Source organism: Microplitis demolitor, chromosome 6 (assembly GCF_026212275.2).
Source record: "Microplitis demolitor isolate Queensland-Clemson2020A chromosome 6, iyMicDemo2.1a, whole genome shotgun sequence".
NCBI classification, from domain to species: Eukaryota; Metazoa; Arthropoda; class Insecta; order Hymenoptera; family Braconidae; genus Microplitis; species Microplitis demolitor.
The window spans coordinates 22823212-22846739 of NC_068550.1; the positions used below are offsets into that span (position 1 = coordinate 22823212).

The 23528-nt window shown below is 25.8% G+C and overlaps 4 protein-coding genes across 5 annotated transcripts; 1 reads left to right on the forward strand and 3 right to left on the reverse strand.

Annotated features, from left to right (window-relative positions):
- Window positions 1-1449: 1449 nt before the first annotated feature.
- On the reverse strand, window positions 1450-14329 carry LOC106693056 (uncharacterized). The gene is made up of 8 exons (XM_008554754.3): window positions 14237-14329; window positions 5322-5749; window positions 3744-4004; window positions 3432-3673; window positions 3020-3363; window positions 2773-2956; window positions 2314-2492; window positions 1450-2119 (listed from the first exon to the last, which is right to left on the reverse strand). Exons 2-8 carry the CDS (start codon window positions 5536-5538, stop codon window positions 1594-1596), a joined length of 1953 nt encoding a protein of 650 aa, XP_008552976.1. The 5' UTR covers window positions 5539-5749; window positions 14237-14329; the 3' UTR covers window positions 1450-1593.
- A 188-nt stretch (window positions 14330-14517) lies between these two features.
- LOC103575114 (EARP-interacting protein homolog) lies at window positions 14518-16676 on the forward strand. 2 transcript variants are annotated; one of them, XM_053740329.1, is made up of 7 exons: window positions 14518-14606; window positions 14977-15035; window positions 15098-15323; window positions 15385-15602; window positions 15707-15888; window positions 15965-16252; window positions 16442-16676. In XM_053740329.1, the coding sequence occupies exons 2-7, from the start codon at window positions 14994-14996 to the stop codon at window positions 16602-16604; spliced, it is 1119 nt and encodes a 372-aa protein (XP_053596304.1). In that variant the 5' UTR covers window positions 14518-14606; window positions 14977-14993; the 3' UTR covers window positions 16605-16676. The 2 variants fall into 2 exon arrangements, with proteins under 2 accessions (XP_053596304.1, XP_053596303.1); XM_053740328.1 differs by lacking the exon at window positions 14518-14606 and adding an exon at window positions 14667-14881.
- On the reverse strand, window positions 16637-17722 carry LOC103575117 (RNA-binding protein pno1). The gene is made up of 3 exons (XM_008554759.3): window positions 17495-17722; window positions 17321-17410; window positions 16637-17235 (listed from the first exon to the last, which is right to left on the reverse strand). Exons 1-3 carry the CDS (start codon window positions 17570-17572, stop codon window positions 16708-16710), a joined length of 696 nt encoding a protein of 231 aa, XP_008552981.1. The 5' UTR covers window positions 17573-17722; the 3' UTR covers window positions 16637-16707.
- Window positions 17723-19519: 1797 nt separating this feature from the next.
- Window positions 19520-21740, reverse strand: LOC103575113 (etoposide-induced protein 2.4 homolog). Its single transcript, XM_053740330.1, has 6 exons — window positions 21302-21740; window positions 20696-20871; window positions 20372-20627; window positions 19932-20275; window positions 19779-19853; window positions 19520-19716 (listed from the first exon to the last, which is right to left on the reverse strand). The coding sequence occupies exons 1-6, from the start codon at window positions 21314-21316 to the stop codon at window positions 19629-19631; spliced, it is 954 nt and encodes a 317-aa protein (XP_053596305.1). The 5' UTR covers window positions 21317-21740; the 3' UTR covers window positions 19520-19628.
- Window positions 21741-23528: the final 1788 nt, after the last annotated feature.

A 23528-nucleotide genomic window follows, 5' to 3' on the forward strand; every position in this document is an offset into this window, starting at 1 on the left:
TTTAGTGTATTGACCTGTAACTTATAATAAAAATCATCACATTTACAAGATCTTTTCAAATTGACCAGGGAGTTGGTTTATAATCCAGTATAATTTTGAAGGCTCATTAATATCTCCTTTACAATAATTACTGCCATTTCAAATAAATCTCATTATAATTATAATTAATCATATAATATAGGATATGTTTTTTTTCACTTGGATAACAAAATAATAACAATTAACAAACAATTTACTTTTTTTTTTACTATTCAATTAATTCCTTTAAAACATTCGGTGTCCCAATAAAAATATATTAATTAAATTGAAACGATCGTTAATCAACAATCCGTGATTAAAAACTTGAATTAAATCTGATAGATTCTAAATGAAACTTAATCGAATTTCGATCAGATTCAATCGGAATTTATCGAGAGCGTTCCAAGTATCTGATTTAAATTTACTCGGATTTAATTGAAAAATAATGTATTTTCCAATCGGATTAATTCCGCATATTTATATTTTTATTTAAATAAATGTTGATGAGTGATTATTAGTTAATTATTGATGATAATAATATCATAAATTATTAATTAAAATACAATAATTTTTGTTAGAATAAAACTTGTGCATACTGTGCCTTATTCATTGTAGTTATTGTTATTAATTATGTTGTTTTTTTTTAAACATAAAAATTTAATTATTATTGCATATCAGTCTGTACAATATATTTATTAATTATTGTTTATTTATATTTATTTAATAGACTTTACAGATAAATTTTTATGATTGATAAGCAATTAATTAAATACAATAATTTAAATAAATTTAATAAGAAAATATCAACTTTTTTTTTTTATCTAAATGTTTTTAAAAAAAATATTTTTTTTTTTTAATAAATATTTATTTTTGTTACTAGATAAAATTTTTTAAAAATATTCAAACTTTAACAAATTAAATAATTTTAAATCGAAATTTTAATTTCTAATTAAAAAAAAAACTTCAATATTTTTCAAAAATATATTAACGATTTATTTATTATTTTTTTATAAACATTTAATTTTTAATCGATAAATCGAAAAAACGATAAATATTTCGAAGCTCAAATTAAGTCGACTTATAGAAATCGTGTCGAAATTAAAATCTATATATAAAAGTATGTAATCGATTAAATAAATATTGTATTGATTGATGAAAGGATCGATCATTATTTTGCAGCTTATATTGATTTACCGGAATAAATTTTTTTTCAATTAAATCATCGGTTCATAAAAAAAAAAAAAAATCGATTAATTCCAATCAACTATCCAATTATGATTTTTGAATTATTTTTTTTTTTTTTTTTTATTTACTAGAAAAAATAAAAACTTATGTGTTTAAAAAATTTAATTTTTTGTATAAAAATTTCATTAAAAAAATTACAACTTATAAATAAAAAAAAACTTAAAATTTAAATAATAAATATAATTTAATAATGAAAATTACATGCATTTTTACAATGAAAAATAATTTTTAAATTATAAAAAATTAAAAAAATGGCACAATTAAATCGCAATAAAAAATTAAAAAATTATAATATTAGTGAAATTAATAAAAAAAAAAAAAAAATTTAATTCAAGTGTAACCAAATTGAAGTTTTCGACACTGACACAGCCATTTAATTATTCTTGCATTACGTTCAACAATACTAGGTGGGTCGCTAACACGTTGACTAGTGTCTTCTTGACCTGTATTAGGACAATTACCACTTACTCCAGCACCTCCACCCCCACCCCCACCTCCACCTCCACCTGGCCAATTTTTACCGGTACCATTACTAGACTGTTGATTAATTCCCGTCCACGGATGGAGGCCCAGTGCGGAATCAACAGAGCTAACGCTATCGAAATATACCGGTGAGGATGTATTTGATGCCGGTACCGTTATCTGCTCGTAATTATCACTGTCCAAACCAAGTTTATCGAAAAAATTTTCCAACTCTGCTAATGACCGCGAAGGCGGACCCGAACGCTGTAATGCTTTACGTTGGTTGTGTAAATGTTGATGTAAATTATTATCGTTACGCCAATAACGATCGCTTATGTCCGATTTTGAACGTAAAATTGGTCGATTTCGATTTTCTTTCCAGCCATCAGAAAATCTGTTGACAAATAATTTTAAAAAAATTATTTTAAGTTGATATACGAACGTACGAGCAGAGAAATCAGTGACACTGAGAATTCGAGAGCAATAAAATTTTTTTTTCAACTGATTTCGATATTAGAAAGTCTGTTGAATAGAAATAGCGCTCGAGGTGTGTGAATAATATTTTTTAAAATAATAAAATTTATTTACCTAGAATTACATGTAGGACTATAATCAGTCTGATCCTCGCTACTTTCAGAATCAGGACTGTACGTCCTTATGACTGTGGTCGTTTGTATACCGATGTAACTACCTCTACGTGAACGTGGATGTTCGTTTGAATGTTGGGTTGATGCGCCACTGTCACGTCTTACGTGACTCCAACAGTCCTGGTTAAAAATATAGATATACATTACATTTTTTTTTCTTTTTTTTTTTTTTTTTTTTGCAGATTAGAGTTTAATAAAAAATAGAGGGTACAGTTGAATTTGTGAGTTTATTTCCTGTTATTGAAGTACCTACATCGATGTGTTTTGGTGAAAGTGATTTTAAATGCAAAACCATGGATTTTTAAATATTTATAACATTTTATTTGAAATTGCGTCAGCTAGATGAATATCACATTTGATTTTTGTTAAAAAAATTTGAGAATTTTTTTTTTTTTTTTACTTGTACTCGTGGTGGAGGCTCACTGCGATGTGTACAGTGTCCAGAAGAACCACCAGAATCTCTGGCGTTAGCTCCGTGGCTCAGTTTACTTGACCCAGATGATTTCTGCGTACGTCCACCAGAACTTAATACACTACTGGCATCACAGCCACCTGATCCCATGGATCTCCTTATATGTCTCGAGCTTTAATAATATTTTAATTAATAATTTAAAAAATACAGCAATGATAATAATAGTAATAAGTACCTGCGATAACAGTTTGAGTCGCGCTTAAAACTGTGTTCGGAGTAATCTGAACTTGTTTCACAATCGGGACAATTTGTTGAGGTCAAATGATGATGGGTTGTGGTAGTCAATGATGTGGTTTTAGATGCTGATGATCTTGGTGATTTTATAGAAGCGCGGGGCGACAGTGATGAACGACGTCTTACTGTAGTATGTAAATCTGGTAATGATTTATGACAAATTGTCGTATCTGTAGGCGGTGGTGATGTACTATTATTTAATTTCCTGTTACTTGTTTTCGCTGATGATGAATGTGAATTACTACGTCCAAATTTAAATCTTACATCCAATGTATTTGATGAATGCTAAATTATAATTATAATTATAAAATATTTATTTAAAAATAGATGAAAATAAATAATAATAAAATTACCTGATCATCATGTTGTCCAAAAACGGGTGATAATAAAGTCGGATTATCAGATGAAAAAAAAACATTTTCTTTACTATCAGTGTTTACTAATAATCTACGTAACTTTGTTTGTAGTTGATCACCAGCACCATTACTGCTTGGTGGTCCTGATATTGCACGTCTTTGTGGTAATGAACATATTAGTCGTGGACTTTTTGGTGGCAATGCTGGAGGCAGTGTACGTTGTGGACTTAATATAACATCTATTAAAATAATACCACTCGTTAATTTATATATTGTATATTATTAAGTTTAAAAGTTATAAAAACGTACTGTCTTGACAGTTGGACCAACAACATGGGGGTCCAGATGTTCCAGACAATTGTGAGGATCCTTGAGATGCTAAAGGTATATTACATGTTATTGGATTGCTGCATTTACGTAATAAACGTGGCGGTGCACCTGCTGCTGTTGATGCCGCGACTTGCAAATGTCCACTATTTTTTAATTCTTGTTTACGGTCTAATACTATCTCACTTTTAACATAAAATGCTTTTGATTCTTGTAGTAATTCAACTGCACTCTTTCTTTTACCTTTAATTTAATCGATAGTAATATTTATATTATATATATTTTACTGAATAATTATTAATCTAAATAAATAATAATAAAGTAATGATTAAAAATTTGAATATAATCTCGAGAGATTTTGAATTAATCGTATTTAGAAATAATTATCTATTTAAATGTTAATTCTGTCGCTGTCGCGGGTTAACGAACTCGTACATAATTTACGCTCATTATATAAAAATCGATATAATAGTAGACTAAAAATATAAAACGCACTGAATGATCCGTTATTGGTCTGATTGTTTAATTTATTTACTAATCATAAAATATTTTTATCATTATTAATATATTATAAAATTCTCTAAACTTTCAAGTTTAAATTGTGTATAAACTATCATAGATATCACTAAAATATATATAAGTAATACTATAGAAAATTAAATTCTTTAAAAAATTTTAAATATATATTTTTACTGTATCTTTGATAGTTTAGCTGGAAATTTAATTTTAAAAAGAATATAAAATATATTTATATTTATTATCTTAGAGACTTTGAGTGTGATATTCGAATGCTTACTTTACTTAACTCGTTAAAGAAGATCTTACCGTGGTATTTATAAATTTTAATATATATTAATGAGCTTTGACTCTATTTTATATTTTTATTTTTTATTTTTACAGCTGGTACTAAAATACTTCCACATGTATTTCAAACCTATTCATATTTTTTTTTTTTTTTATGGAATTTATTGTTTTGTTTTTACAAGGGAAAAAAAAAATTTCTAATTTTTTTTTTTAAATTAGACATAATTTTACGCAAAGTCACTGAACTTTTTATGGAATAAAAAAAATTTTGCGTTTTAATATCAGGATTAGGGGGATAATTAATTAATAAAATCGACGTGGGAAAATTTAGTTCCATGTTTAAATGGACTTTGTAATAGATCCAATGAGTCTAATGGAACTTTAATGCCATCATACGAGAAAATTCACTCACAAAAATTTATAAAAAAACTTATTAATTTCGCGGAAATTTTAATTTTTGTTTTGTTTATAAAATCACAAAAGGATAAAAAAAAAAATTTTTCAAATAAATAAATCAATAGAAATACATTTAATAATGAAAAAATAGGTGTTAAATTAAAATGAAATTTTAAACTTAAGGTATCCTCATTTTACAGAGAGAAATAAATTAAATGCCACTAGCTCTTTATTTGTCTCCGTTAATTATCAATCTTGTATTTTAAATCTAAACTAGCAGAAAATGTAAAACTAGCCTTGTAACAAATAAACATTTTTTTTCTTTTCTCAAAGTTTAAAAAAAAATGATTAAAAAATTACCTGTATGATCAACTTGTCTGTGCTGGGATCTTACATAAGTTTGATTGGATTGTCGTGTCTGGATGTCCCAAAAATTTCTTGCGCTATTACCAGCAAATAAATTACCACTTGCGCTACTCTGTCTCTGATGATGTTGTTGATGAATTTGCTGGTGATGTTGCTGGTATTCATTTGAATTAGATGTTTTGCAGGGTAATCTTGCCATTGCAGTCATCATAATTTCATAACTTATTAAACTCAATTAAAATTATAATAAATTAACAATATATAAAATATAAAAGTTTCCTATTGATAACTTTTAAATTAAAATTTTATTTTTAAAAAAAGTTTATTCTTTATTGTTGATAAGTCTAGTGTGTCTAGTCCATCAGGAACTTGCATTTGTTTCGTCCACGCCTCAACCCCATTTCCGTGCTATTGTCTGCGTTCTAGAACAATAAAAAAAAAAAAAAAAATTTATATCAGAAGAGTAAAGAGAGTGTAAAGTAGTATAGTGATGTAAGGGGAACTGAAGGTGTATTTATGAATAAAAGTTGAGCACGTGCCCTTGTCACTTTTGTTCGAAGGGGTTCAAAGGGCTTGCTCGGTTGCAGTCACGTTTTATTTGTTTTTTCAAATTTTTTATATTCAAAGAAATTATTATTCTTTATTTATTTTATTTTATTTTTTTTTTTTTTAATTTTAATGATCGGCGTAATTTAATTTTTTTCTACTCGTTCTAAAAGTTGGAAAAAAAAATTTTTAAAGATTTATAAAAAAAAAAAAAAAAAAAAAAAAAACTATGAATTTATGAAATTTCAATTGAAAATTTTTAGTCGAGATTAAAACTAAAATGAAAGCCCTCAATGTTTTTTCTTAACATTTTTTCATGTAAAAAAATGATATCTTGATTATAAATTAAGACAAAATTTTTTCTCTCAAACTTCCAGTTATCGCCATAATGAGTATCCCAATAATTCGGTCTTTATTATAAAAAATTTTTTACGTGATGACTAAAAATTTCAAATTTTCTAAGCACGATAAAAAAAAAAATATTTTTATAATTTCTCGACCTCAAATTGTAATTAGAACTAACAACAAAAAAAATAATAATAATTTAGCATAAAAGTAAAATAAAATGATGACGATGCACAATACTCATGAATTGTCCTCATTACCTTTCACGATGTGTTCAATGGGTGATTTGATAGTGTGTGACGTAAAACCTGATTTGTCGAACGGTATTTCCGTTAGTACGTGAACATAAACACACACATGAAAACACATATATATATACACTCGCTCTCTCATCTCATTTGGCTTTTCTCCTTACTTCCGAGTGTTAAATTAAATTATATAAAACATTTTTATTAAAAATATATCATTCTTACTATGTATATAAAAATAATAATAATAATATGAGGTATTATCTTGTCTTATCGTGTGAATTGAGGCATAAAGGATGCCCGGATGTACACGTGCTCAAGCTTCCTGAGTATCCTATCATTTTTTTTTTATTTTATAAAAGTTTTTTTTTTTTTTGTTATAAAAGTATCTCGGAAGTATTGAAACCACACACCAGGAGCATTGTTAATATTCTTTGTGCATATACATATATACATATTGATAGTATTATCGATAAGTAATCGATTCCGCTTGATATGCTTGTAAGGGAATGAAAAAATTAATATAATAGGGAGCAAGTAAAAAATATTTAACGTCGTTGGAGATGACACTAAAAATAGTTTTAAATTAAAAAAGTTCTGGTTCACGTTGGTCTTTTATAAAAATAAATATTCTTGGACTATTAATAACTTTATTATTATTATTATTATTATTATTATTGATGTTGTTGTTATTTGTTTTAATTGATATCAATAAATAAATGAACTAGAATGTCTAAATGAAATGGAATAAATAGAAAGGAATATTATTGATTTAAATCTTCGACCTTGGACGAATAAATGAAGCAAAAGTATATGCATACATACATATGGTACCTGTAACAATAAGAGACATAAACAATTATTGAATATTGATTAAAATGTCTGTTGGATTTTTTAAAAAGTTTTTAACATACGCTTATGATAAAACACACACTTCAAACTAGAGATTTCAAGCTTTAATTTACTTTTTTTTTTATTTTTTATAAAATTTTTTTGTTCCTTTAATTTTTTGTGTGTGCATGTAAATATTCTATAACTTTTTGAACAGAATAACTGATTTAGATATTTGATGCGGCATTAGAATAAACAGCTTGTTTATGAATTGGATCATTCCCAAGTAGCAAACTTGGCTTTAATATAAAGCACAATTGTGACATCTATAAGATATCAGATTTGAAGCTATTTTTTGACCTATTGATAAGGCATCAATGTGTTGATAAAATAATAAGAAATTTATGTCACCGAAAAAATATCTGCTTAAAAGACTTGATACAAGTGACGACAAAAATTAAATTACAAACACGTGTCAAATAAGGCATCTAACAATTTTTTAATTGAAATAACTTTTTCAAGACGGAAAAAAGAAAACAAATTTCCTATTACCCCTGGGATCAACATCTCTATGTTTTATTTATATAAAGAAACTGGGCTTTGAGACGAAAAATAAATTTGTCTTGTTCTTTTAAAATAAATTTTTATTACATCTTAAAGTTGTCTCTGTGCTGTTTAAGTGTGTTCAAGAGATATCGTTAGTGAAAAAATTTCAAAAATTTTTTTTTTATCATAACATATTACAAATGTTAAACTGATTAATTTTAAACTTTTTTTGTGTTAGAGGCTTAAAAAATTGCGCCGAATGTCACATTAAATTTCTAAATCAGAGCTCAAGAAGCTCAAAAGCCCCAAGTTTTGGGGTCAACCATGTTTTCCAGGTTTTTTTCTGTTCATCTATCAGAAAATGAAAAATTTAAATGATATTGAAAATTTTAGTAAATGTATTGAGAACAAGATGGTAGCTGTGAGATTATTCAGAAAACACTAAGATAAATTTTATAATTTATACATGTAATTATTATATACATCAGGAGAAAAATCATTATATAGATGTACGGACAGCTAAATCCTGCATTCGACTTAAATTGACGATTAAATTTTATCATTATTTTTATCTACATAAATTCTAATCTATATATTTATATCACTGTAGATTTAATATTTAAAAAAAAATTAGATACAAGTTAATTTTATCAGATCTACTGTTTTCTCTGATACATATATATTTGTATAGCAAATTTTTTTTTTATATCTTAATTCTTAAGACATTTAAATTTTAAGCTATAAAATAAAATTAAAAAATTATGAAATTATGGTCAGAGTTATAAATTAAAATCAATAGATTGGAAAAAAAAAAAAAAAATGTTAAGAGCATTTGTTATTATTGAATGTCATGATTTTGTAAAGTGTATTGATAAGTTCAATAATAATAATAATAATAATAATGATATTGAATAGTGACATTGAATTAGTTTCATGGGGCATGAAGAACAAAAGGTAATTTACAAAACAACGTACATACGTCGATGAGAGTGAAACAGAAACAATTACTCGTGGTTGTTTTATCGAGCGTTACTTACACTATTTAAATACACGTACTATGTATGAGTTGCATAATCATAATCATCATTTATCATTTGGATAGAAACAAGTGACTAAAAGAATTAATCATTTCTTACAAAATTAAATCCAATTAATGGTTAAATTTAAATGGGGTTTCAAAAATAAAAATAGAAACAAAATAATAAAAACAATGAGAACAAGTTGACGTAGGTTTTAATAAAAAAAAAAAAAAAAAAAAAAAAAAAAGTAAGTAAAGAGTAGAAAAGTACATGAAAAAAAAAGAGTGAAATCGATCGTGTGGGAAAGGCGAGTGTTCTCTCACTTTATTCGCGTCTACTTTTTTTCTCTTAATTTATTTATTTTTTTATTTATGCTTTTTTATTCGTGCCTGAGTGATTAAAGAGCTTTTTTTTTATATCGGGAGTTGACCTCGAGAGGTTGACGACGCTCAGATTAATTTTACAATGTAACTACTGTGTGTAGGTTGTTTTTTTTTTTTTTATTAAAAATATTACAGACGAAAAATTTATAACATTTTAATAACAGGATTAGGGGAAAATCAATTAATAAAATCGACGTAGGAAATTTTATTTCCGTGTTTAAATGGACTCTGTAATAAATCCAATAAATTTAATCGAACTCTAGTGTCAGCATAGGAAAAAATCCAATCACAAACATGAAGAGATAATTTTTAAAAAGCTAATAAATACTGAACGTTTATTTTTTTCTCATTTTAAAACATTAAATAGAAAAAAGACTCAAACAGTTCCAATTTTTAAAAAAATGAATAGGGAACATAAAAAAATATGACAGACTCTTTACAAAATCCAATAGAAAAAATTATATTTTTGGTATAATCATTCATCAGAAGATAATACAACTCAAATTTAGAACTAAGTATAATTTTTTAACCCAGTTTTATTAATTACTGATTTAAAACCACGATTTTTAAAGCTCTTATAAAATCACAAAAAGATAAAAAAAAAAAAATTTCAAATAAATAAATCAATAGAAATATATTTACTGATGAAAAAAAGCCGTCACATTTAAATAAAATTTTAAACACTTCCAATAACAATAAATGATACTTTAAGTATTGTTATTTTATAGAGAGACATAAATTTAAGGCTACTAACTCTTTATTGGTCTTGATTAATTTTCAATCGTCTATTTGAAGTTTAAAATGAAAAATAAAAAAAAGTTCCTCAGAGTAATAAAATAAAATAACATGTAATTAAATTTCTCACAAATAATTTAATTTTAATTACTTTAAAATATGGCATTGAGGATGTACTTAAATTGTTTAGTACATTGTTTAGTGATCTACTTTAATAGTTATGAATAAAAATCAAACCGTCACTCGCACAATCAAGTAAAATAACAAAAACTATAAATATTTTCACTTTACGCTTGCATGGATTCTACTTGTCGTTGATGGAATTAAGTTTCTAATGTCTGACACAAGCTCCAATTATGTATATTAAATATATTTTTTCTCTTACATCCAACGTTTATGTTATCATTTATGTACAACCTACGCAGCTGTTGTTACACTATGATATATATATATTTTTCTCCATGTTTTTATGGCAAACATTAAACCGGAAGATAATTATTTTAAATACCGCCTTCTTCAGGCATTTGTTTTAATAGATATTTTTTTTTACTACTTAGTTAATTCAAAAAAAATTCAACAAATTCATTTTTTTTTTTTTTTTTTTTTTAATTACAGCAGGTTTGAAAAAATTTTGAGCATTGATTCTTATTTATAACTGCAATAATTTTAAAAATATAAATAATTAAAATTTTTGAACATAAAATTCTATTAATTTTCAAAGCGAAAAAAAAAAAAAAAATTATATTAATAAATTATAGACATTTTCTAAGAAATCTTGACATTTTGATGTTCTGGGAAGCTATTCTGTCTAATTTCAAGATGATCTCCGAGTGTATGTACTTTTGAACGGTTGAGCTGATTTGGTTTTTTGAGGTGGCGTTTCAAGTGGCTTATTAATTCCAAAAATTTTTAAGAAATTTAGCATAATCAGTACCATACGTTCAGAGATACTTGAAAAATAAAATTAAAAAAAAAAATTTTTTTTTTTTTTATAACTCTAATGTACTCGATGGATTGATTCCAAAATCTAATCAGCTGTAAAGCTTTATAAGCCGCGTCAAATCCCACCTCAACCATTAAAATTGGTTTATTAGTTCAAGAGAAACCGTTGTCGAAAGAATTAAAAAAATAAGTTTTTTTCTCATAAAATTGATGAAAATTTTTGTGTAAACGTCGGTGGTTACGAAACTGCGTCGACTGTCATTTTAGACGCCAAAATTGGTTCATTATTTCAAAAGATATCGATGATTAATAATAAAAGAAATATCGATTTACTTTTTTTTTTGGACTTTCGCAATGGAATGTGCGACAATACTATTATCGAGCTTAAAGAGTTCAAAAATGTATTAACAATAATGTTTTCGAGCTCCTTTATCTAAAGAAGCTCGAAAACAGCGGGAATTTCCGGCCCGAAGGATCAGGCAGTTTTCAGATTTTTTTTTTTGCCGCAAACTACGAAAACTTAAAAATATTTAAAAACAAACCAAAACTGCTTACACATACCGCAGCTATATGTACACATTTTTTAACTTCCCGCTAAGAAAATCGACGATTTTCAAAAATTTCGGGAAGTTATTGTTTTCACCCCGATTTTCGAAAATCGAGTTTTCATCAGATGTCGACGTTTTGAGGTCCTAAGAAGCTATTCTGACTATTTTCAGAATGATGTCCGAGTGTGTGTGTGTGTGTGTGTGTGTGTGTGTGTGTGTGTGTGTGTGTGTATGTGTGTATGTAAACTCTTTGTAACTTTTGAACTAATGAATCGATTTGGATGGTTGAGGTGGCAATCGAAAGAGCTTGTTGGCCATCAACTTTCCTGAAAATTTCAGATTATTTGATCGAATAGACTCGAAAATATTTGCGAATTACGAAAAAAAAAATCTATAGTTTAAATCATATTATCAACAAAAAAATCGATAAAACGTAGTTTTTAATATTTTTATCGGATATTTCATATTTTATTGTTTCTTACATGAGTCAAAACTTATTTAAATCTTGATTTTGATCCCTGACATCGATTTCTGCCTCAATACACTTATTTTACTGAACATAATCAGGAACTAAATTTTAAAAACCGCTTCATTGATGATTTTCGATTCTTAAATTTTCAAATTTCAGCATAATAGGTAACTTGTTAGAGCTTGAAAAGATCGAAGAGCTCGAAAATATATCTACACTAATGTTTTCGAGCTCTTTGAGGTCGAAAACAGCGGGAAGTTTTGGGGCTGGCCCGCAGGGTCAACCGACGCCCAGATTTTTTCTACTTCAGTCGCTTATAAAAATTCAGTATATTTGAGTTTAAAAATTTAAAAAAACCTATTAAATGATATTTTTTATAGATACAATAAAAATATTTTATGTAAATTTTTTTTTTCTTCAAGTGTTTTAAAACTTTCTTTTTGTTTATGAAATATTAAAAAAAAAAATCTGTTTTTGGAAGAGTTTTTATTTTTTATTCTCATTAACCCCTGAGGTGATGACTCTTTTATGTTGAGGGTTGGTTGTGAGGGACATTATAAATCGTCAACCAAATTTGCATAAACTTTCGAGAAATTTCTCCTATTTCGAAGTTTCGACTAATAAATTATTAAGTTTACCAAAAAAATAGTTCAGACTTTTTTTGTATAAAATTAAATTCTCTGTATAAAACATCATTTTAAATTTTTTTAAAAATTCAATAGTTTCAAAGATACTTTAAAATTTTTAATTTTTAAAAAAAAATTAATTATTATTTACAATTTGAATATGTATAAGTATGTATAAACTGACATACGTTTGTTGTCATTGACATAAAAATTTTACACGATTGACTTGAATTGAAATCAATTAGCTGTCAAGTTAAATTATTCTGTTGTCATTCAAAAATTAAAATTCAATATCTATTTAAAATAAAAAATAAAAATAATCTCATACATGCAGTATATGTTTTTTTATTGCACAATTTTTTATGTACCATTGAACAATATTATATATATTTTTCGTTCACACGCATGTTCTCACCATCTCGCAATATAATATACGGAGGGTGCGAAAAGGAATAAAATAAATAAGTATATAAATTTAATATTGATCGCAACTAAGAATAATACAAATAAATAAATTATATAAAACTGAGTGTACAGTTTGAGTATAAAAATTTAAAAAAATTATAAATTAATTATTTATTAATTAATCTAATAGATGTAATTTAATATGTAATAATTACGCGAAACTATGTCAATTAGTGGTAAATATAAAAATTTTCATTCAATAGATAATTTTAACGGTTTTATGAGAAAAAAGATATACATTATGTGTAGAACATTATAAATATGATTTATTAATTATTACTGTTATCATTATTAATTGTTTGTATTTAAGTTAAGATAATCTAATAATTATGTATTTATTTTATAGTAAATAATAATAATAATAATAATAATAACATTTCTTTCATGGTTTAAAAGTATAATATCTTTGAAATTATGCAATTTAAATAAAAATTTATAGAGACATTTTTTTTAGAGTATTTAATTTTCTACAAAAAAGATCTGAAGTAATTTTTTTATAAATTTTATATTTTAAATGTTATTGTGGTTTTTTTTATCTTAAAGTTGAGAATAAAAAATACATTTTAAAATCAATATTTTGATTTTTTTTAAATTGATAACTTGGATACTATTCAATTTATGATAAAATCTATAGAAATTTTTTTTTAGAGAATCTAATTTGCTATAAAATTGGAAGTGCTTTTTTTTTTTAGATGATTTTTAATTTAAATTATTTTGGTTTTTATGCCAGCAATAAAATTTCAGATTTTTAAAACCTTTCCCATAGATCATAAAAATCAAAATTGCAGCCAAATCATTGAGAAAAAAAAAACACCTTCATACACTTTTATTTAGAATAAAATTCTCTGCCAAAAAGATTCTCAAAATTTTTAATCTCCATTCAATATTCTACAACTTATTTCCAAAATAAATAAAAAACTTAAATCAATTAAAAACAAAAATAATAATTTTAAATTAATCATAGCAACCAATATTGCAACTCCAATAATGTTAAAATACTCGAAAAAATTGCTGTCAGCATTTTACTCCAATGAAAAAAAAAAAAAAATAATAATCAACAGTATTTTAATTAAAAAAAATATCATCAAAAATTATTATCATTAAACTCTAACCTAAAGCATCGTAATCAAAATTAATAACGAGTACTTGTAAATATATGTATATATATATATATTTGTTGATTTTATAAAATAAAGCTTAACTTACATATATTCGGTCAGCTCAAATAAAATAAATTAAAAAACAAGTTGACGACAAGACATTAAAGAGCGATAGCAGATAGCACTTGAACACTAAAATACACTGTGCACTATTACTGTGAATTATAATTTATATATTTGGTGACCCTAACAGCCACCCTACGGTACTACGGCAACTACGGCCACTACCAGCTACCACGGGTTGGATACTGTCAGATACTGTAGTCTGTATCGTCTGTACTGACTGTACTTGTTATTGCTACTTGCTACTTGCTCCTTGCGTTCTTACACTGCTTACACTCTTCTTACTCTTTACTTCTCTCGTCCTCTTCTCGTCTCGTAGCAGTTGTACCTCGTCGCTATTTCACCAGTAAAAAGTGTGTGTGTGTGGGTGTGTGTTGTGTGTGTGTGTGTGTGGGGATAATTATTTAAATAAAAATAATAAATATTACACATTCTCATTTAGTTCAATTTATTTTATTTAGGTCGCAGCACTTTAGCTTTTAAAATTTTAGTTTTTTTTTCCGCACATGCGCACCAATTACTGCGCATGCGCGCCTTTAATTTAAATATGCGCTGACGTATGTTTTTAATTAAAAATAAAATAGTAAATATTTTTTTTTTTTAATATAATTTATCAGTATTAATTAAGGTAAATAATTAAAAAAATTAATTATCCGTCATCGATTATTGGTTATAATTAATTTTTTAACAAAAGCGGGAATAATAAATTATTTAAAATTTTAGGTTATGTTTACAAAACAATGGACAGTGAAAATCCAGTAATTTATGGTCTAGAATTTCAGGTAATTAATTATAATTAATTATAATTATAATTTATAAATAATTAATTGAAATAAAATAAAAGGCCCGAGCTTTGTCAGCACAAAATGCAGAAACTGATGTCGTTAGATTTCTTGTTGGTACTCAGTCGCTTAAACTGTCAAACAATCAAATTCATCTTGTTGAATTCAATGACGAGACAAATAAATTGAAAACACAAATATATAATCATGATATTGGGGAAATATGGTCATTACATTCATCACCGACAGATCAAAGTTTTTTCATTACTTCTTACAATACAATAAATGGTAAATAACTAATAATATTTAATATAAATTTTTGATAAACCAAAAAATAATAATTTTATAGATCAAGGAATATGTGTAATGAAAGGTGCACTTTGGAAACTACCTGACGAACAAAATTATACAAATGATATTGAAGATTTAGTTAAAATATTTGATATTGACACAACAATACACGGAAGTGATTTAAAGACAATAATTTACCATCCAATGGAAGGTTCTAAAGCTGTTGCTGTTGTTGACAATAATTTTGTTTTATGGGATTTAGCTGAATCATTAAAGGTATTTTTTTATTACTTTCTTAGACCCCAAACCCTAAACCCTAAACTCAAAGTCCTAAGCCCTAAAACCTGGTCCTTTAACATAAATAACCATTAAAATTAAAGCCATCAACAATTGGTACGTTGTCTACAAAAGGCCAGCCACGTTTTACAACCGGTAAATGGAATCCTCACAATGGTTGCAACCAATTTGTGACATTGAATGATAATAATGTACGTGGATGGGATTTTCGTACCCCAACTGAAGAAGCATGGACAATATTAAATGCCCATTCCCAAATAGTCAGGTATTAAATTATCCTAAATAATATTTTAAGTCCAGGTCAGTTATTTTTAATTTTTAACATGGGCTTAAAATTATAGAGACCTGGACTTTAATGTTAACAAACAATATATTTTGTCAACTTGCGGCGACGATGGTTACATGAAATTCTGGGACATACGGAGCACCACCGAGCCAATTATATCCCGAATGGAACATTCCCACTGGGTATGGAATATTAGGATTAATAAATTTCATGACCAGTTAGTTCTTACCTCGAGTAGTGACTCGAGAGTCATTTTATCTAGTATTCCGTCAGTCTCTTCAGAACCTTTTGGTCCGATTGGTCATGATGAAGACTCGATTGATGAATCTGTCAATCGCAATAAGTAAGTTTTTATTTATAGTTAAAGCTCATTATAAGCGTAAAAATATTATATTTAAGAACAAAAAATGAGTGGAAAAATTTTTAAGTCGTAACAAAAATCGGGATAACTTTAAATGCTTGTATCAAGTTTTCACTGATTTTATTTATTTATCGCCGACGAAAATTTTTGATTGATAAATTTTTTTCTAAGACTTGACGACGGTGTAATTGGTAAATTTGAAGAACATGAAGACAGTGTTTATGCTGTTGAATGGTCATCAGCAGATCCATGGACATTTGCATCATTAAGTTACGATGGAAGGCTTGTTATCAATAAAGTACCACGTAAATATAAGTATAAAATATTATTATAACTTTAATAATAATCAATTTATATAATTGGTAATAAAATTAATTATAAATAAAAACAGGCTGATTTAATCTAAATAATAAAAGTTATTTATTATAATAAATACATCAAAAACGTTCGGAAATACGAGAGGAAACATTACGCAATTGTCCGTAAACTTTTGAAGGCGGGGTACCGAGAATCAAATTACAAATAGCACGTCTGGCAATTTGAATATTCTGAAATGATCCCAGGATATGAATTTTATGATCCGCAAGGACAACGCGCGTGCGTGTCACATTCTCAATAGTAAACTTTGTGCGACCACCTTTGCCGGCTAGACGACCGATCGCTCGGGACAAGTGGTCGCCTTTCAAAGGCTTGACATCCTGAACCTCAAAGGTCTCAACAAAGAGATCGTCGAGCCTCAACAAAGCCAGTGCATCCTCGACTTCGAATCCCAGAACAAAGGCTTTAACAAAGTCTGCGCCTTTCTGTAGATTTGAAATGTCTGGGGTAGTTGGACCTGTTCGCAATTCAACGTTGCGGGTTTTTAGATTAAATCTTATTTGTAATTGCAGGTGTTCTACAACGGGAGTGAAGATTTTTTCCCAGTTTTCTTTTAGTGGAGTGTAGCGATGTGCCGGTACTGAAACCTGTAAGTTTTATTTATTCATTCATTTATTATTTTTTATATTAATCTATTGCTTATAATAAATTTAGGTAAAAAAAATGACTTACTTTACGTTGCTCATTACCTCCAACATTTTTAGCTCGTTTTGTTGAACTTTTATTTTTAACTTTTCCCTCAATACCATTGACAGTATCCACCTAATAAACAATTATAAATTAAATAATAGACAACACAATTATTACGGTAATTAATAAATGAATTATAAATATTTTTAACCTCACCTCCATTATACTTTCACTATCATGACGACGTTTTGATGATTTCGCTTCAGTATTTTTATTTTCTGATAATTTTATCATTTTACTATTTTTATTTAATTAAAAATATAATTCAAATTTATATATTTATTTTAATAATAATAGTAATAATGGATACACGTGATTTTTACTTGACAAAGTTCAATTATTATTAATAACCTCTACTTTTATTTTTACAAGATGTATTCTTATAAATCGCCAGCAGTGTGCTCATATGGCTCTTCTGCTTGACGCGCGCGCAGACATTTTTTAAAATAGAAAATACGCGGGAAAATTCAAACTTATAATTATGCTGTAAATTTAATATTCATAATAATAATAATAATAATAATAAACTCTTTATTATGATAGATTTTCAAATACACTCACTAACAATAATTTATATTTTTTTATATTCATTATAATAATAATTAATAACTTTTATAAATTGTAATATTAATTTATTGTGACCCGAAGAAATGAAATAATTTAAATCTAACAGTTAATTAACTACGTAGATTGAGTTTTAAAAATTAAAATAAAAATAAAAAATTTAATGTAAATCTCACAAGCTATTAAACAGACAAAAAAAATTTTATAGTATAACTTTTTAAAGCATTATTATGATTTTGTTTTACGATATAAATAATTAAATAATAAACGGGACACACTTTTAACTTTAAAAAGCTATAATCTAATAAAACTAATCCACCATAAATAAACCAATGATTATTCGACAAATTATGTAATAAATATCAGTTATAGTAAAATAAGTTTAAACTGAGCCATAAATCTCATAACATTTACCTAACGTTGATTATAAAATATTTAAACCGATAATAATCACGCAGAATAAATAAATAAGAGCAATATAATTTTTAAGGTAGAATGGCCACACGTCTATTAACTATGAAAACTTTATCTTTTCTTATTTGTTCTAGTCGAATTTTAAATCTGCGTTGTATTTCGCGAATCACTTGTTAGCATTGAGAGTTTTTTTATTTTGACGATCATTATTTCGATGATAAAACTAAAAACCGACAGCCCTATTTTGTTACTGTTAAAAAATAGTAATCCTGCTTCATGTTATTAAATTTGCAATTATAATGCGAGTCGTTCTGAATCTTGTTGTCTTGGTAGTCCCATTATTTAAATGAAAAACTTTATTAAATTTTTAGTATGATGTATTTAGTAGTATTATAGTCGAGAAATGTTTTTAGGATAATGATACGGCATTAATTAATAGAACTAAACTTTAATTTAGTCTTTTTACTTTTTATTAAATGGTAATTTTCACTGATTTTATTGAGATTTAAATTATTTTAGTAAAAAATTAACGTTCATTCTGGCTGCGGAATAGCTTTTTATTTTCATTGATACGAGGAAAAAATAAATTAATAAATAGTTATGTATTTTATTTTATTTTTTTACCCATCTTTACAAAAGCATTTATAATATTTATTCACATATCGATATGCGAACAAAAAAAAATAATTTCAAATTTTAAATTACAATAATTTTTCAATAAAGAAAAAAAAACTATCCATCAATACTTTTATATAAACATGATTAAATAATCTATACAATATAATTATTATTATTAATTATTGCATTTGTTTTGTAAAAAGCATTAATTTATCTATTTGTAAAAAAAAAAAATTAAATCATTACTTTATTTACAATTACATTACTTTGTCATTTGAGTCTTTATTAATTAATTAATAAATTAATTAGCTGGCAATATAATAATAATAATAATAATAATAATAATAATTAAATAGTAGTGAGGCAACTGTTGATTTACGTTTTAGTTTAATCAATAAGCTTTAAGTATTTTATTTTATTTTATTGTGTCGTCGGTGACTAGTATTGTCGATGAATTACTTTTTATACATTAATTAGACTAATATATAATAATAATAATAATAATAATAATAATAATAACAATAATTATTATTATTATTATTATTATTAAATCGAACAATCGGAAGACAATAAAATAATCTGGAATAAAATTTATAGCTATTGTATTAAATCGATTTTATTTACATTGCGGTGATTAATAGTAATTAATAATTAATTGTAAATAATTAAGGATTTATTTATTTCGTAGTGAAGGTCATCGTCGATTGACAGGTCCGATTGTTTTATTGAATAGTGTATTGGCTATTGCGATGACCGGTGAAAATAATTTTAATGGGCAGTCACTGTGATAAAATATAAATTATTAATTGATTGATTTATAAATAAATTATTAAATAAAACTTACCATACACCAGTGACAGGTTGAGCTTCATTCCCACTTACAATAAATAACGGAAATAAGATTGAAAATACACAGCCACTAAAACAATATAAATTTTAGTAATTAAGTAATTAAAAATAAATAAAATTTTTAAGATTACATGGATTAATGATTTACCTTATTACATAAGAATTAGGTAATTGAGTTAATACAGCTAATGGTAATCCAAAGCCTACGAAATAAGGCCAATTACCCTCGATAAATGTAAGTCTACGGTGTAATTCCCATCCCATGTTGAACCATTTGTATTCAAAGGCATAGAGAGCATACAAAAGGCACATGTGGATGAGAGCTAAAAGTTCCCCAATTGGTGGGAGAGGTACTTTAGACACAAGCATACCTTGCCCCAAAAATAACGCCTGCACCAGGATACTAAATAATGTATCTGCCACTAATTTACTCACACTTGACAGTAATAACGGTCTGCCTTGTCGGTGTCGGTATGCACTGTCCGCTATATCCTAAATTATATAAATATTTTTAACGAATAATTTGTCACCTAGCTTCAATAGACTTTTAAATAATAATAAAACAAGATAAATAGTTGTTGTTTTCACCTGAAACCAAAGACTATTGACAATCCGACTTAATAAAAATAATGGCAGCACCCATACGGTGCCGAATGTCAATGACAGAAATGGCTTTGTCCAGGACCATACGGCCATTCCCATTCCCGGCGAGTGCCCAAATATTATTGTTAATAAATATTTTAAAGACGGCAGCAATCCACATTCAAATATTAATATACTGGCCCAAAATACTCCTCCATTCAATGCGCAGCACTGAATTGTTCGTTTCAATATTTTCGATTCTCTATAAATTTAAAAAAACATAATAAAAATTTACTAGTTATCTAATAGATAATAAATAAAATTTATTACCTCGGTTCTTTAAATTTAACTGGTGAATTATTAAATCCATCTTTTTTTACATGTTGCGAAATTTTAGCAGGTGAATTTTTAAGTATACGTTCATTTATTTGTTTGTCCATATAGAAAAGTACTATTGCTCCCTTCAAACTGTCCACAAAACCGCAGTACATGGCCTTGAATATTCCCTAATAATAATTATAATATATTATTAAACAATTTTTAAATATCTGTTGTTTAAAAATTTACAGTTTCAAATTTTTAAATTTCGCGCGCATTTCATTTAAACCTAATTAAATGTATTTGCACAATCAGACAATTAAATTTAATTATTTAGTTTTTTATACATTCATTACTCAAATAAATTTTATTATTAAAAAAAAAATACATAATAATAATAATAACAATTTCTATTATTATTATTATTATTATTATTATTATTATTATTATTATTTTTATAACCTTGAATTTATATTCTCAATGGATTGACATTTTTAAAAAATATGTATATATTTTCACAAAAAAATAAAATAATTTTAAAAAATAACTTGTAAAATTAATAACAATTAATTTATAAAAAATTTTAAATTATTAGTAATTATAATTAATAAAACTTACTGCGATGTTGTCCATCGTTGATTGATACGAATTGTTGAATAAACAATGATTAAATAAATTATTTATTTTTAATTATTTGTCATATCGAATACAATGATAGTGTCGAGTTTTTTAAATCATTTATATGTATATATTGAGTATACAAATATTGAGTAAAATACAAAATATAGAAAAAAAAAAAAAAAATCAACCAAAGTTAACTAAAAAATTAAAACTTATGAAATTGTATTTTTAAAAATTTATGTTACACAATAAATTTTTAAACTTATCAACTTTATTTAAATTCTACATTATGAAAATGAAATATTCAATTGAATCAACACTTCTTATCGTGTTATAATTTCTCAGTGACTATTTTTTTTTTCTACAACAAAGACGAACGACAGTAACAATATGCGCGCGCATTTAAATATTCGCGCCATCTTGGATTAAGTAGCGGAAAAAATTTGAAAATAAATAAATCGTGTATTAATAGATAGTTAATTATTATTTAAGATATAAGATAATATAGATAAATTTTTAATTAAAAAAAAAAGGTTTTTAATTTTAATTTTTGTTATTAATATTGAAAATTATTAATCAATGACTACTTATTGGTTTTTTATATGTATTGTCATTTTGCGCGGAATCCCATAATCTACACGATAATACTATTGATTTGTTTGAAAAAAAAAAAAAATAAATAAATAAATAAATAAATAAATAAATAAAATCATTTATTTTAAGCAATTTTTATTTGGACACAACAAAAACTTAATTGTCGCAAATAGATCAGTAATTTAGTTTTAATTTAACGGAAAATTATAATTATCATACAGTAAATTTGAGCAAACCCTGTTTAGAAAATCTCATATAGAATCCAATCAGTGCTGTCAAATCGTGCGATATTTTTACCCCTTCCCGTGGTGAAATAGCATGGAGTGTAATGGCAGGAGGGGGTAAAAATATCGCACGTTCTGGCAGCACTGAATCCAATAGATTCTCATAAATTCCCATAGAGATTTTATAATAAATAAATAAGGTAAAAGCACCAATACCCAGCCCCAAACCAGTAGCCAGCCACCTCACATTAAATTATATCTATATATACACATTTTGAGCAAATGTTAAAGGGGTAATTTAATAATTGATTATATCTAACGAAATCCAAGATCTTAAGCTCTTATTTCATATCATTTTTTTTTTTATATTATTTAAATAAATAATTTTTTAAAAAAACCAAAAAATATTTATTATATTTTATATTTCCTCAAGCAAACTTATCATATATATTAAGGATTTGTAATTAAGTTTATCAATTATATATAAATAACTCATAATTAAGTAAAATTTAAATCTATAGATAGATTAAAATTTTTGTTAATATACATTGAAAATAGACAGAATAATAAAAACCAAAACCAAAATAATTAAAATTAAATGTTTGATTTCGGGAACATATTATTATTGCTGATGAATTATTTCACCTTCATAGCGAATTGTTATATACGGATCGTAACCAGTTTCATATACGGCCGTTTCTATGACAAATTTACCGTCTGGTGAACCTGGTGGTAATTTATCTGTTGGAACTGTGTATTTAATTATTTCATAGTCCCCCTGTAATTAAACAAAATAACAATTTAATAAATAAATCTAAATATAAGTAATTAATTTTAAAAATATAATAAAATTGATTACAGCTTTTACTGGACAATTTTTAGGAAAATTGTTACTAAACACTCCATTTTTGAAAAAATCATTACGGATTTCATCATCTTCGTACCCTTCACATACTTTTACGTCATGCTCAACAATTACATTGCCCTCAAATTCAGCTATTAGTTTTATCTATTTTTGAATTTATTTATTAATTAATTAAATTATTTATTTAGCATACTTAATTAAATTACCATCATATTTTCAGGGTAATCTTTTTTTATTCCACATTTCATAAAGAATACATCCCCGGGACTCAATATTTTGCTAGACCACTCATCAAAATATGGATTATTTGCTGCAGTATTTATTGTTATTTTTTTTAATTTTATTTGTGCAGTCGGCTGAAATGATTTTCAAATTTTATAATCAATAAAATAAATACTTTTTCATATCATCTGCGTTTATTCGAACAGACCGATCGGCTTTATTATATACCCGAAGAATTTAAATTTTATTTAGACTTAATATTTATTTATTGATATTAGTAATTTAATTTTAAAATAAATAAAAACTTTATGAAAACTTA

Bases quoted from the DNA above. Each gene is read 5' to 3' on its own strand.
- LOC106693056 (XM_008554754.3), bottom strand. From the start codon at position 5,538: ATGATGACTGCAATGGCAAGATTACCCTGCAAAACATCTAATTCAAAT. The intron at 2,957-3,019 runs GTACTTATTACT...ATATTATTAAAG, and splicing joins GACTCAAACTGTTATCGCAG to CTCGAGACATATAAGGAGAT. The intron at 2,120-2,313 runs GTAAATAAATTT...ATTTGTCAACAG, and splicing joins AGTCCTACATGTAATTCTAG to ATTTTCTGATGGCTGGAAAG.
- LOC103575117 (XM_008554759.3), bottom strand. From the start codon at position 17,572: ATGATAAAATTATCAGAAAATAAAAATACTGAAGCGAAATCATCAAAA. The intron at 17,411-17,494 runs GTGAGGTTAAAA...ATTGTTTATTAG, and splicing joins ATAGTGAAAGTATAATGGAG to GTGGATACTGTCAATGGTAT. The intron at 17,236-17,320 runs GTAAGTCATTTT...TAAAACTTACAG, and splicing joins GAGGTAATGAGCAACGTAAA to GTTTCAGTACCGGCACATCG.
- LOC103575113 (XM_053740330.1), bottom strand. The intron at 20,276-20,371 runs GTGAAAACAACA...TATATAATTTAG, and splicing joins TCAATAGTCTTTGGTTTCAG to GATATAGCGGACAGTGCATA. The intron at 19,717-19,778 runs GTAAGTTTTATT...ATTTTATCACAG, and splicing joins CAACCTGTCACTGGTGTATG to TGACTGCCCATTAAAATTAT.
- LOC103575114 (XM_053740329.1), top strand. From the start codon at position 14,994: ATGGACAGTGAAAATCCAGTAATTTATGGTCTAGAATTTCAG. The intron at 15,324-15,384 runs GTAAATAACTAA...ATAATTTTATAG, and splicing joins TTCTTACAATACAATAAATG to ATCAAGGAATATGTGTAATG. The intron at 15,603-15,706 runs GTATTTTTTTAT...TTAAAATTAAAG, and splicing joins ATTTAGCTGAATCATTAAAG to CCATCAACAATTGGTACGTT.